Below are 14,888 nucleotides of genomic sequence, written 5' to 3'. Positions count from 1 at the left end.
TATGTATATATATGTCTGTAGGTATTATGGGAAATTGCCTAGGGTAGTATTATTATTATTAATTAATTGATTTTTAAACATGGTAGAAGTGTTGGGGAAAAGGGGTGAGATTTAATAAGTTATTCTTCTTCTCACTCCTTTTCGAGCTTGTACAGACACATTGGAACTTTGCTTTTGTTCTTTTCATTGCTTTGTAAATATTGATTGTAATGTCCAATTGTTTGATAATTTCGATTTTGTTACTATTAATGTCTTTAATGTCTTTACTTGTTCGGAATAAATAAATAAATAAAAATAAATAAATAAATACAAATATTCTTAGTTTTTTAAATGTTTACATAGGGCCCTAGATTTCGGTTGGGTTTTTTTTAAACATAAAAAATCAATATTCTTACTTTTGAAATGTTTACATAGGGCCCTTTTTTTAACAGTTATATGTGTTTGTAACCTACTCCAGGAAATTAACATTCCTCTGCAAAGATATGGCAAGAGGTTTGACTGAGTTTTTTACAATGTCTCTTAGTGGCTTTCCCTTGAGAAGTGAGTAAGGTTATTCATAAAAAGGTTGTTCCCAGCCCTCTACAAGCAAATCTTGTAGTCTAGGAAAACTGGAAAGATAGAAAATAATAACGTGAACAATGGAGTGGTCAGAAAAATAGATACAAGAGGAACCAGAGATGCTGGAATCCAAAATAAAAAACAAATTGCTGGAGGAATTATCGTTGCTCAGGTCAAAACCCTGCATCATATCACAAAAATAGCCTGTAGTATATTATCACTAATCTTTCATTCTGAAGGAGCTAATAAGCTAACTTATTATGGTGGTGCAATTTTTTCTCCATATGAACAGTATGAATGAAATTGGACTACTTAGTTTAATAAAAGATCAATTGTTCATTTCTGAACATTTCAGAATCATTGTCTGAAGAAGGGTCTCGACCCGAAACGTCACCCATTCCTTCTCTTCAGAGATGCTGCTTGATTTGCTGAGTTACTCCAGCAGTTTGTGTTTACCTTCAATTTAAACCAGCATCTGCAGTTCTTTCCTACACAATTGTTCATTTCTCTCTCTCTCGCTAATTTTTACCAAATTATATCTATTCTCAGCTAATATTAAGTCGTCAAGTCAAGAGAGTTTATTGTCATTTGTCCCAGATAGGACAATGAAATTCTTGCTTTGGATCAGCACAACGGAATATAGTAGGCACGAATACAGAACATATCATACCAGTGTGTCCATACACCATTACATAAATATATACACACATCAATTAATAAGCAGATAAAGTGCAAATAAACAGATCATGGTCTATTAGTGTTCAGAGATTTGTTTCAGTTGAGTTTAATAGCCTGATGGCTGTGGGGAAGTAGCTATTTCTGAACCTGGACGTTGCAGTCTTCAAGCTCCTGTACCTTCTACCTGAAGGAAGGGGGGAGATGAGTGTGTGGCCGGGATGGTGTGGGTCCTTGATGATGCTGCCAGCCTTTTTGAGGCAGCAACTGTGATAGATCCCCTCGATGGTAGGGAGGTCAGAGCCGATGATGGACTGGGCAGTGTTTACTACTTTTTGTAGTCTTTTCAGCTCCTGGGCGCTCAAGTTGCCGAACCAAGCCACGATGCAACCAGTCAGCATGCTCTCTACTGTGCACCTGTAGAAGTTCGAGAGTCCTCCTTGACATACCGACTCTCCGTAATCTTCTCAGGAAATAGAGTCGCTGATGTGCTTTCTTAATAATTGCATCAGTGTTCTCAGACCATGAGAGATCTTAAGAAATATGCACACCCAGGAGTTTGAAGTTCTTGACCCTCTCCACCATCGACCCGTTGATATAAACGGGACTGTGGGTCCCCATCCTACCCCTTCCAAAGTCCACAATCAGTGCCTTGGTGTTGAGGGCCAGGTTATTGTGCTGGCACCATTTGGTCAGTCAGTCGATCTCACTTCTATACTCTGACTCGTCCCACTTCAGTGATACGTTCCACAACAGTGGTGTTGTCAGCGAACTTGATGATGGAGTTCGCACTATGACCGGCTACACAATCATGAGTATAAAGTGAGTACAGCAGGGGGCTGAGCACGCAGCCTTGAGGTGCTCCCGTGCTGATTGTTATCGAGGCTGACACATTTCCACCAATACAAACAGTCTGTGGTCTTTGAATGAGGATCCAATTGCAGAGGGATGCGCAGAGACCCAGATCTGAGAGCTTGCTAACCAGCCTGGACCAGCTGTGAAAAGAATATATCTCACATGCAAAAACTTCAGGCATCTAGGATTTCATATTATACTGTAGTTCTTGTATTAACAAACCTGGTATTTGCAGTTGTTTTATCAACTACATAAAGTTTATTCAATGGTTATTTACTTCCAGTACTCACTGCAACATGGAAGAATAGTATTGGGTCAAAGCAAGGCAATCCCACCGGGCCCAATCCCCCTCTCCTTATTTCCTTGCAGCCCATTGACTTGTTCTCTTTCTCATGCCCATCAAATTTCCCATGATTATTTTGCCACTTACTAGGAATAATAATTTAGTGCAGCCAATTAGCCCATCAAAACATTTTTGCAATACGGGAGGAAAATGCAGCACCTGAGGAATCCCACGCAATCAGGCAGAAAACATACAAACCCCATATAGTGAACTCCTATGGTCAGGATAAAACCCCGGTTCCTGGAACATTAGGCAATAGTGCTATATGTTGTGCCACCTTGCTGCTTGCTCAGATAGTCACCAAAATGTTAATTATATAAATAGTGATGATTTCAGATCATACCTTTGACCATCAAAGAAGCCTTTGACTTGAGATTTCGTACATAGAAAACAACTTCGCCTGCATCCTGCAGAATGGTGTCCTTAATGCTAAGTAAATATTTTCGACCAATATTAAATGTCTCAAATCGTTCATTGCCTTTCACTAACAGTCCATTTACCGTCCAGTAATATTCATCAATACTTTCATGAGAAAGTATGCATTCAAAAGATCCACTTTCTCCTTCTTTAATCTCTGAGCTCTTTAGCCGTTTTGTGATACCAATGTTTAGCTCTGTAACAAAGTGAGAAAATTAGAATATTTAAAATGAGAAGCATACATGTTATTATTGATTGCTCCATTGGGCAATGGGTATCAAAAATATTAGGTAAAAGGGATAGAGTAAAATCCTATTGGATAATACTTTGGAACATTTTAATAATGCTCCAGGTGTGCAAGAGAGAATGCTCTTTCCTAAGCCAAATACAATGCAAATAGAGATAGAAATATTTATTAGACATATGTGATCATGCTATTGGTGTTAGCAAACAATACATTTTATAATATAATTGAAATTTAGTTCTGCAGATTTCCACAGGCACAATATGGGGGCATTATTTTAATTAGTGGCACATGACAATGCAGAATTTTGTTCTCTCAGATAGTTTGTTTGCATAAAATATCAGAAAAAATAAGGAACTGAAACAATATGTTTGTGGGATTTTGTTACCAGAAAGAATATGGGGGAAAAAAGCAGTGAGTAAAACCAATCAAGAATGTTGTTTGCTCCCCTACCTCCCCATTGCCCAATTTACCAACCTTTTAATTTATACATTTTTAGCGAAACAATGTGCACACCAGATTTAATTCTAATTCCATGAGCTTCATACACTGTATTTTCTTAAATTATAGTGTTTGATGTACCCTTACTACTTCATATACTTGTACATTGAGCTGCATCATTACTGAGCAACCAATATGGCAGACAAGAAGAGCTCATTATCTCATATTTTGCTTTTCTCTTAAAGATAATAATAATGCCTTATTATGTTAAAAAAAAAAGTATCCGCAGACCTGACAGTCACTGTGAATGTTATGCCAGAGTAAGTATAAATCCTTTTAAAAGATCATTTCCGAGAATGCCTTTCCCAAGTAGCCATCCACCTTTAAGTACATTTTAATAAGTAGTGTCAGGTCATTGACATTTTGCATCTACAGTCCAGACTCGCCCCACAGGACTACTGAGTATAGAACTGCAGCCATTAGACTGGAACTAGCTTCAATTATATATATTTTTTATCGAAGGAGATTGATCAAAAAAGCCAATTATCAGTTTACAATTAATAACCAATGGTAATACATACCTTGTATGGTGACTTTAGCACTAGCTTTATCACTGCCTATGTCACAAGTGTACACTCCAGCGTCACTTTTATTCAAGTCATGTACTATAAGACAAAGTGTTTTTCCAGCCTGCAGTAGTTCATATTTGTCACTTGAACCAAGAACTACGTCATCTTTTTTCCAGATGGGATTGACCTTAGTGTTAGATACTTCACACTCCAGTGTAATCATTCCTCTCTCTTCCCCATTAATGTCATCCAATGGTTTCATGAAGACCACGGGCTTTTCTGCATTGAGAGACAGAAAAAATATTTATTTTCAAAATTCCCGGAAGGGTTAAAAATCCATCTTGCATAATCGACTTTTGAAATCAGGTTAGTTTAGTTTAGAGATACAGTGCAGAACCAGGCCCTTCAGCCCACGGAGTCAGTGCCGACCAGTGATCCCTGCACACCAACGCTATCCTACACACACTAGGGACAATTTACAATTATACCAAGCTAATTAACCTACAACCCTGTACGACTTTGGAGTGTAAGAGTAAACCAGAGATCCTGGAGAAACCCATTCAGGTCAAGAGGAGAACCTACAAACTCTGTACAGACATCACCCGTAGTCAGGATTGAACCCGGGTCTCTAGTACTATAAGGCAGTACCCCATTCCAAAAAACCAAACTGCCTCCTTACTGTGTCATTACAATTCCATAATTCTATTTAAATTCCTCCTTTTGATCACTAGCGCCAATAACATAACTCATTAAATTACTTTAATTTTAGACAATAGACAATAGGTGCAGGAGTAGGCCACTCGACCCTTCAAGCCAGCACCGTCATTCAATGTGATCATGGCCCGTTCCTGCCTCCTCCCCATATCCCCTGAATCCGCTATTTTTAAGAGCCCTATCTAGCTCTGTTGAAAGCATCCAGAGAACCTGCCTCCACTGCCGAGGCAGAGAATTCCACAGACTCACCACTGTGAGAAAAAGTGTTTCCTCGTCTCCATTCTAAATGGCTTACTCCTTATTCTTAAACTGTGGCCCCTGGTTCTGGACACCCCCAACATCGGGAACATGTTTACTGCCTCTAGCGTGTCCAAACCCTTAACAATCTTATATGTTTCAATGAGATTCCCTCTCATCCTTCTAAACTCCAGAGTGTACAAGCCCAGCTGCTCCATTCTCTCAGCATATGACAGTCCCGCCATCCCGGGAATTAACCTTGTAAACCTATGCTGCACTCCCTCAATAGCAAGAATGTCCTTCCTCAAATTAGAGGACCAAAACTGCACACAATACTCCAGGTGTGGTCTCACTAGGGCTCTGTACAACTGCAGAAGGACCTCTTTGCTCCTATATTCGATTCCACTTGTTATAAAGGCCAACATGCCATTCGCTTTCTTCACTGCCTGCTGTACCTGCATGCTTACTTTCATACTGATGTACAAGGACCCCCAGATCCCGTTGGACTTCCCCTTTTCCCAACTTGATGCCATTTAGATAGTAATCTACCTTCCTGCTTTTGCTACCAAAGTGGATAACCTCACATTTATCTGCATTAAACTTTATCTGCCATGCATCTGCCCACTCCCCCCACCTGTCCAAGTCACCCTGCATTCTCATAGCATCCTCCTCACAGTTCACACTGCCACCCAGCTTTGTGTCATCTGCAAATTTGCTAATGTTCCTTTGAATCCCTTCATCCAAATCATTGATGTATATTGTACATAGCTGCGGTTCCAGCACCGAGCCTTGCGGTACCCCACTAGTCACTGCCTGCCATTCTGAAAGGGACCCGTTAATCCCTACTCTTTGTTTCCGGTCTGCCAACCACTTCCCTATCCATGTCAGCACTCTACCCCCAATACCATGTGCCCTCATTTTGCCCACTAATCTCCTATGTGGGACCTTATCAAATGCTTTCTGAAGGTCCATGTACACTACATCCACTGGCTCTCCCTTGTCCATTTTCCTAGTCACATCTTCAAAAAATTCCAGATGATTAGTCAAGCATGATTTCCCTTTTGTAAATCCATGCTGACTCGGACCGAACCTGTTACTGCTATGCAAATGTTCGGCTATCTTTTATAATTGACTCCAGCATCTTCCCTACCACCAATGTCAGACTAACTGGTCTATAATTCCGTTTTCTCTCTCCCGCCTTTCTTAAAAAATGGGATAACATTAGCTACCCTCCAATCCACAGGAACTGATCCCGAGTCTATAGAACATTGGAAAATTATCACCATTGCATCCACGATTTCTTGAGCCACTTCCTTAAATACCCTGGGATGCAGACCATCAGGCCCTGGGGATTTATCAGCCGTCAGTCCCATCAGTCTATCCAACACCATTTCCTGCCTAATGTGGATTTCCTTCAGTTCCTCTGTCACTCCAGATCCTCTGGCCACTACTATATCAGGAAGATTGTTTGTGTCCTCCTTAGTGAAGACAGATCCAAAGTACCTGTTCAACTCATCTGCCATTTCCTTGTTCCCCATAATAAATTCACCTTTTTCAGTCTTCAAGGGTCCAACTTTGGTCTTAACTAATTTTTTTCCTCTTCACATACCTAAAGAAATTTTTATTATCCTGCTTTATATTCTTGGCTAGCTTACCTTCGTACCTCATCTTTTCTCCCCATATTGTCTTTTTGGTTATCTTCTGTTGGTCTTTAAACTTTACCCAATCCTCTTGCTTCTCGCTCATCTTTGCTACGTTGTACTTCTTCGCTTTAATTTTTATACTGTCCCTGACGTCCCTTGTCAGCCCTGGTCGTCCCTTTCTCCCCTTGGAATCTTTCTTCCTCCTAGGAATGAACTGATCCTGCACCTTCTGTATTATTCCTAGAAACACCTGCCATTTTTGTTCCACTGACATCCCTGCTAGTGTATCTTTCCAGTCAACTTTGGCCAGCTCCTCCCTCATGGCCCCATAGTCCCCTTTATTCAACTGCAACACTGACACCTCCGATCTACTCTTCTCCCTCTCCAATTGTAGATGAAACCTGACCATGTTATGGTCACTGCCTCCTAAAGGCTCATTAACCCCAAGGTCCTTTATCATCTTTATCAATTTTAACTTCTATTTGAATAAAATTACAATATGAATGATTGGCAAACTTTATGCACTTAAGCATTTTCATTCTGTACAAACAATAACAATGCTTACCTCGTACATTCAGCTGTGCTGTTTCTGTCACATTTCTCACTTTAAACATAACTGTTCCTGTGTCTTCAAGCGTTACTCCTTTCAGAATTAATGTGTGTCTCTTTCCTTTCTTCTTTATCTCATTGAAATTATTCGAGAGCAAGGGGGCATCATTTAGATACCACTGTACTTCATCAATATCATGGGACAGCTCACATGAATATACAAGATTGCTTTCCTCCTCAGTATCTACATCTTCCAAATGTTTTGTTATTTCTATTTTCAAAGCTGCCAATATAAATACAGACAGTTAGTTTATCTTTTTACCTTTATATATATATATATATAATTGCCAATCACTGCCATATACTTTAATTCCTGGCACAAGAGCCTCACGTTGATTCAGTGCCCGGGTCCTAGCAATCCCGACTGAACAGTGACAATATCTTTAATGGTGAAATGTTCCAAGCTTCACAGCAACATGACCAAGCAAAATTAGATAAGGTAAAAATGTCATACAAAACAAAGAACAAAAATAGCATTGAGGAAAGATTTAAGGAGGAAAGTCCAGAGTTTAAATGCAATTGCCAATGATGGTGCACCTTAAATATGGGAGACTCAAAATAGACAGGACGGCGGGACAGCAACTGGTGCTGCAGACTCAACACTAGGAACTCAATTCTAATCCTGACCTTGAGTGTTGTCTCTTACCTTGAGTTTACCTCTTACTCAGTTTTTTCCCTCACCCCAAAGATGTGCAGGCCAAGTGGCTACTGCAAATGACTCATAAATAATCAAATAGGAATTAATACACAGGGGAAATTTCAGGGACAAACAGAAGATTAGAATATGGTTATTGGGATTGCTCTACTGGAAACCAACGTGGAGTCAAATTTCCATACTTCCTTAAAACAGAGAACTTCACCATTAAGCCCATTATGTCTAATCCAGCTCTGAGAAAAATCCTATCAATCCTAGCCCTCTACTTAGTCATAGAGCTACACAGCACACAAACACGTCCTTCTGTCCACCTTGCCCATGCCGACAGAAAGCTGGCAAATGGATATGAACAGCGACATCTTGATCTGCAGTCAAATGCTCCAACACTAAGCCTCACCCCACCACCAGGGGAGCCGCACAATTGGCAGCCCCGCCAACAGTCTGTCTGTTTTTTTGTCTTTTTTGTCTTAAATTTTAGTGTGTGTTAAAAGTTTGTGTAAATGTTCTCCCGTTTGTTTTATGTGGAGGGAGGGGGAGGGGGTCGGGGGAAACTTTTTTTCAGTTTCTTACCTTGCCGGAGATGCGGGGGAGAGGGGTGTGGGGGAGGGGGGGTGTGGGGGAGGGGGGTGTGGGGCGTGGGGGAGGGGGGTTGTGGGTGTGGGGGAGGGGGGGTTTGGGAAGGGGGTATGTGGGCTCACCGGTTCCTGGCCCTGGCTCCGACCACACTCACTGGCTGCAGGACCCGGCTCAGGACTCAATCAGCGGCTCCCGTACCCAGCACCTGTCGCACTCACAGCCCTCCCCCGCCCACAAACACAGCCAGCCCCCACCTGCAAAACACAGCCCTCACTCCCCCCCCCTTCAGCTTTATTCTCGGCGCCTTGTTTGACAACAGGTGCCGGAAGGGGCATCGCCGTCCCAGCTAATAACAGACAAATAAGTTTCGTAATATTTTACCGATCGGAACAAAACTTGGTGCGCTTGGAGCACAGGAGAACGGTGAGTAAGGTGGCGAAAAAATCCTAGCGATATAGGGTAAATTTAAAAACAACGCAAACTGGAAGAGGACAAGATGAGAGTTTTAGTAATAGTATAGTTGTTAATTATTTTTCTCTTCGCACAGAAGCGGCGTGACCTGCGTTGTATGTCGTCGTTTTTCTGATTTCATGAACATAAGTTGAAAATTCTTACCTTCAACTGTGAGTGTGGCTGTGGTCTGTGCATTACTAGATTTGCAACGATATTCACCAGAATCTTCAGGGATGAGATTTGAAATCATAAGCTCTGTCACATTCTGAGTTTGCATGAATTTGAATCGATCAGAAGATTCAATTAAGCTCAGGTCTTTGTACCATCTGACTACCTTGGGAGTAGGTGTGAACTCACAGCTCAAAGTAATAGACTTCTTCTCTTCCACTGTAATGTTCTGTAGTTCTCTCACTACCTTTGATGGAGGCTCTGGAAAATTAGTTAATTTGTAATTATAGCAAACAGCTTGTAATTATTCAATTTGTAAGTGATTCACAAGATAATGGCACAACGTGCATCTTTACATAGAGATTTGACCAAAAGCTTGGTTAGAGAGATGGATTGTTTAACATCTTTAGAAGAGGCGTTGAATGGGAGAACTTCAGGCCTGGACAGGTAACTACTGCTAATAATGGGGTGAAAGAAAAGGGGTATAAGGAGATTAGAAAAGGGGCACTCAAGAGATCTCAAAGGGTTATAAGACTCAAGGAAATCACACATATAATAATCTCCACAAGTCCCAAGCCCATGGAGGATCTTGAAAATGGGAATTTTAAAATCAAGTTGTTCCCTGATTTTGAGTCAATGTACATATGCAAACATAGTGATGTTGAAAAAATATGATTTGTAGCTGAGTTCTGGATTAACTCAACTTTATGAAAGAACATTGGGATAATTTATTTTGGAAAAAACATGCACCATCTCAGTTTAGTTTAATATAGTTTAGAGATACAGCGTGAACATGCCTTTTGACACTAGGGACAATTTACAGAGGCCAATTAACCTACAAACCTGCACGTTTTTGGAATGCAGGAGGAAACCGGAGCATCCGGAGAAAATACACGTGGTTACAGGGAGAACGGGAGAACTCCGTATAGACAGCACCCAAAGTCAGGATCAAACTCAGGTCTCTGACACTATAAGGCAGTAACATTACTGCTGCATCACTGTGCCGCAGTTGTAAATGACTGAACCAGAGGTGGACAAAACATGGATATAAAAGCAGATAATCTTGGGGTAATGGGGAAGGATGCAGTTGGAATCTTATTTTGGGATTATATTGGGTGGGTATACCTTAGTGTATCTAATCAAACATTGCTGCACTTATCACTGTTTTTAAAATTGCTTTGATAATAGAATATCAAAGTTTTGCATTCTTTAATCTTAAACATGTCAGTTCTCGCTTTAATTCATTATTCCTTCTTCAAATTATTCCATCTGAAGAAGGGTCCGAACCCAAAACATCACATATCCATGTTCTCCAGAGATGCTGCCTGACCTGCTGAGTTAATCCAGCATTTTGTGTCCTTATTTGATTTAAACCCCATTGTTCTAAATTTAAAATCCTCCAATTTTTTTACTCTCAATTTAGAAGACAAACAGTGACAAATAGATTTAAAGTTGCTTTGAAGTTCTGATTTTTATTTCGCCAATTGCTTGTCATGTTAGAAACTATGAATAACAGGGTTATGACAGCAAAGTACTAGATACTGTTGTAAAATATAAATTGCTGAAAGAACTCAACAGGTTACACAGCATCTGTGGAGACAAAGGAATTTTCAGGTTATGAACAAATACTGTCTGTGTCTGTAAAACCACACGCTTATATTCAAGTCTCTTTCGTGTATGAATACCTTTAATGGTTAGCCTTGCTTCAGATTTCGATTTCCCAGCAGTAAACTGTACAATGCCAGTCATCTTGCAATGTGTATTTTTAAGAATTAGACGATGAATAGTACCACAATGCTCAATGTCCACAATTTCAGAAGGATGAAGAACTTCACCATTTAGTAACCATTTTGGAGGTTTCACATCAGCAACTGAAATCTCGCATTCGAGGCTGGCGTCATTTGGCTCTGTCACTTCCACATCAGATATCGGCTTAATGATGGTAATTGATTGATCTGTCAATAAGGCATATTTAGCAAAAGCTTAAGTGAATATTCCACTATGAACATTTATACATTAAGAAGAAACATGGCATGCTTGGTTGGGGCATACAATTTGAGTTTGAATATCATGGTGCAACTTTGTAAAACATTTATTGGACTGAACTTTGAATATTGTGCGTAATTCTGGTCACCAAACTATACGAAGGATGTGACTGTGCTGGAGAGTGCAGAATGTTGCTTAGATTGGAGGACTTTAGTTATGGCAAGTGATTGGATAAACAGGGTTTGTTTTCCCTGGAACGATAGAAAACAGTGACCAGATATAAGTGTATAAGATTATGATGGGCAAAATCTTGTACAGGTGCACAACCTTTTATCCGGAGTTCCGGAAACCGCAAGGCTCCGAAAACCGGACATTTTTTCCAGGATGCACATCAAAGCTCGCGTTTGGCGCCAAACTTGGCCCGAAACGACCCACGGTCAACCCAGGTCTGTACTACTGTAGCGGCTGCCTCCTCCCCGGAGACCGGGGAGACACTTAAACATCTGTAAATCATTGCTTAAATGATAGTCAGTTAGTTTGGAGGGCTTTTATGTGAAGAGGGGGGGGGGTGGGGGTGAAGGGGGAAACTTTAATTCTTAGTCCCCTACCTGGTGAGAGGCGGGGATCGGGCAATGCCTTACCGGGTCGCCGTGCAGTAAGCTCCGGAGCGCTGTGGCCACCGACTCCCAACATCGCGGAGCTGGGGCTGCGGGTTGTAGCTCCGACCCCGGCAACTCTACCCCTGGCTGCGTGGTGCTCCAAATCCAGCGCCGCCCGCGGCCGGACGCCCGCAGACCCAGCTCCGCGATGTTGGGAGTCGGCGGCCACAGCACTCCAGAGCTTACCGCACGGCGACCGGTAAGGCATTGCCCGCTCCCCGCTAGTATCCCAGCGCTGTGGCCGCCGACTCCCAACATCGCGGAGCTGGGGCTACGGGCGTCCGGCCGCGGGCCGCGCTGGATTTGGAGCTAGTAAATCTCCTCTGTACTCTCTCTATTTTGTTGACATCCTTCCTATAATTGGGCGACCAAAATTGTACACCATACACCAGATTTCGTCTCACCAATGCCTTGTACAATTTTGTACAACTATGCATAAACATTGCTGGAAAGCAGTGTAGCTGTGTACATATACACCTTCATTTCTTCAGTTTTTTCCAGGTTTAATTCTTCTAGCTAAGGCAAAACTGCTTTCAACCTATAAGTTAGTTGTATTTATTGTTCCTTTGTTAAAAGCTAAGATTATTTTGTCGTTTTTATTGCTTTATGCTTTGGTGAGTGAGCAAGATCGTGCTAGTTAGTCCGTGTTCAGGGTCAGGCCCAGGTCTCCGGCACTGCGGGCGCTGTTGAGTTGCTGCTGGGCCGTCCTCGTCCCCTCCTGGGTGTCCCGTCCCTGTCCAGGGGAGGCCAGAGGCGGTCGGAGGTGTCGGGCCGGGCTTACAGCCGGTGTGGGTAGAAGGCAGCTGAATTGCTGCAGCACTTTGTGTGTATCCCCGTTGATGGCTGGTGCTCGGCTTTCGCCCGCGCCGGGGGGGGTTGGCCGGCAGCCGCTGGCGGTCCCCGCCAGTCAGGGAGAGCGTTCTTAGGGAGTTGGAACGGGGTTGGGTGGGAGTTGGCGCTTCTTCTCTGTGCTGACTGTGGACCTGGGGCCGCTGGTTCAGTCGGTTGGCCATGTGGGACAGGCGGTTGAGCTGGGGGCGCTTCTTCTCCGCGCTGGCTGTGGGCCTAGGGCCGCTGGGATGTCTCCGGCGCCCCCCAAGCGGGGACGGGACGCCCGGGGGGGGGGGGTGGGGCGGCCCAGCAGGGGCTCGGCGGCGCCCATGGCGCCGGGGACCGGGGCTGGATCCTGGCCGCAGATGGGGCACAGGTCCGTGTGCACGCTCGCCCGTCTCCCACTCGCATCTGCCCCATCTCTCTTGCTGTTACACTCCACTCTCCCGCTACCTATTCCTTTGAGGAGCTAACCATTTATGGGAGTCTCTCTGGAATCGAGAATTTCAATGCTCATTCGTATTCATAGATGAGGCTGAAGAATTCCATAGCCTTGAAATTAACAGAATTGTTTGACTCAGAAACTATCATCATTGTGCTCCAGTCTGGAATACATTAATTTTCCTATAATGTGACCACACGGCACCCCCGTTCCTCAGATGAAATATATATTTACACATAAATTATGAATAAAGATAAGAATTTATACAGTTTCTTCAGCCAGTGCTTCGTTCGGTTTTTCTTTATGGTGAATGACCTTTGACAAATCCCATGATTCCTTGCGTTTTACGGAATACCAAACTCGTTTATTACCATTACATAACACAGACAAAGATGAATCTGATGTTAAATGATTAAGTTACCAGATCACTCTCTCTCCACAATATTCACTTTGTTCCACTCATTTGACCCCCTTCCGCCCCCACAAACACCCCTCCACCTTCATGGTTTGCTTTCTATTTTGTCCAGTTCTGACAGAGTTTATCCAACATGAACTGTGTCAAAAAGTGAGTCTTACAGAATTCCAAAGCCTGAGTAGGCCCAAATTTTATCTTAAGAGTCATAGTCAGAGCAATACAGCATGGATATAGATACTTTGGTCCAATTTGGCCAACAAACATGCCCAATTTAGCTTGTCTGCATTAGCCACATATACCTCAATAAGTTCTTATCCATGTTCCTGTTCAAATGTCTTTCAAATATTATCATACCTAGGGGCAGCATGGTGGCACAGCGGTAGATTTGTTGCCTTACAGTGCCAGAGACCCGGGTTCGATCCTGACTATGGGCACTTGTTTTTCGGAGTTTGTACGTTCTCCACGTGACCTGCATGGGTTTTCTCCGAAATCGGCCGTTTCCTCCCACACTCCAAAGATATCCAGGTTTGTAGGTTAATTGGCTTGGTATGGTAATAAATTGTCCTAATGTGTGTAGGATCGTGTTAGTGTGCAGATCGCTGGTTGGCACGAACTCGGTGGGCGGAAGTCCCTGTTTCCACGCTGTATCTCTAAACTAAACTAAATTAAACTAAACTAAATCTAGGGGGGGGGGGGGGGGGGGGGGAGATTATTTCACTCATCTCCTGTTCTTCAATAATCAATTTATGTTATATTTTCATTTTCTTCTGTCTGTTTTAGAAGATTGAAGGGGAATCTTATAGAAACTTACAAAATTCTTAAGGGGTTGGACAGGCTAGATGCAGGAAGATTGTTCCCGATGTTGGGGAAGTCCAGAACAAGGGGTCACAGTTTAAGGATAAAGGGGAAATCTTTTAGGACCGAGATGAGGAAAACTTTTTTCACACAGAGAGTGATGAATCTCTGGAATTCTCTCCCGCAGAAGGTAGTTGAGGCCAGTTCATTGGCTATATTTAAGAGGGAGTTAGATGTGGCCCTTGTGGCTAAAGGGATCAGGGGGTATGGAGAGAAGGCAGGTACAGGATACTGAGTTGGATGATCAGCCATGATCATATTGAATGGCGGTGCAGGCTCGAACTATCACCATTACCAACACGCTCCCATATTTTTTCTGTTCTTTCTTTTCAACAGTACATTTGCAAACCAAAAGCTACAAAAACTGGAGGAGGTATCAACCCCAGCTTCTCTCATGATCCTCTCATTTGGCAGTTAGAGCCGTATAGGAGTTTACCCACTCATCCACTTTATTAAAACATCATGGTTTATGGAAATAAAACAACGTAAAGAGGGGATCAAGAACCAATGTGTATTTAAAAGAACCTAAAGAGAGAATCAAGA

At 42.5% G+C, this 14,888-nt stretch overlaps 1 protein-coding gene across 4 annotated transcripts in view; it reads right to left on the bottom strand.

Annotated features, from left to right (window-relative positions):
* obscn (obscurin, cytoskeletal calmodulin and titin-interacting RhoGEF) overlaps window positions 1–14,888 on the bottom strand; it is a 435,173-nt gene that overhangs the window by 303,141 nt on the left and 117,144 nt on the right. For all 4 annotated transcript variants that reach the window (XM_033043588.1, XM_033043597.1, XM_033043606.1 and 1 more), the window contains exons 27-31: window positions 10,843–11,112; window positions 9,152–9,418; window positions 7,262–7,528; window positions 4,115–4,381; window positions 2,775–3,044 (exon numbers count right to left, since the gene is read on the bottom strand). In XM_033043588.1, the coding sequence (XP_032899479.1) occupies window positions 2,775–3,044; window positions 4,115–4,381; window positions 7,262–7,528; window positions 9,152–9,418; window positions 10,843–11,112 (1,341 nt within the window). The remainder of the gene's footprint in view (window positions 1–2,774; window positions 3,045–4,114; window positions 4,382–7,261; window positions 7,529–9,151; window positions 9,419–10,842; window positions 11,113–14,888) is intronic.

This window comes from Amblyraja radiata, chromosome 2 (assembly GCF_010909765.2).
Source record: "Amblyraja radiata isolate CabotCenter1 chromosome 2, sAmbRad1.1.pri, whole genome shotgun sequence".
In the NCBI taxonomy this organism is placed as follows: Eukaryota; Metazoa; Chordata; class Chondrichthyes; order Rajiformes; family Rajidae; genus Amblyraja; species Amblyraja radiata.
This window is presented reverse-complemented; position numbering and strand designations above follow the sequence as displayed.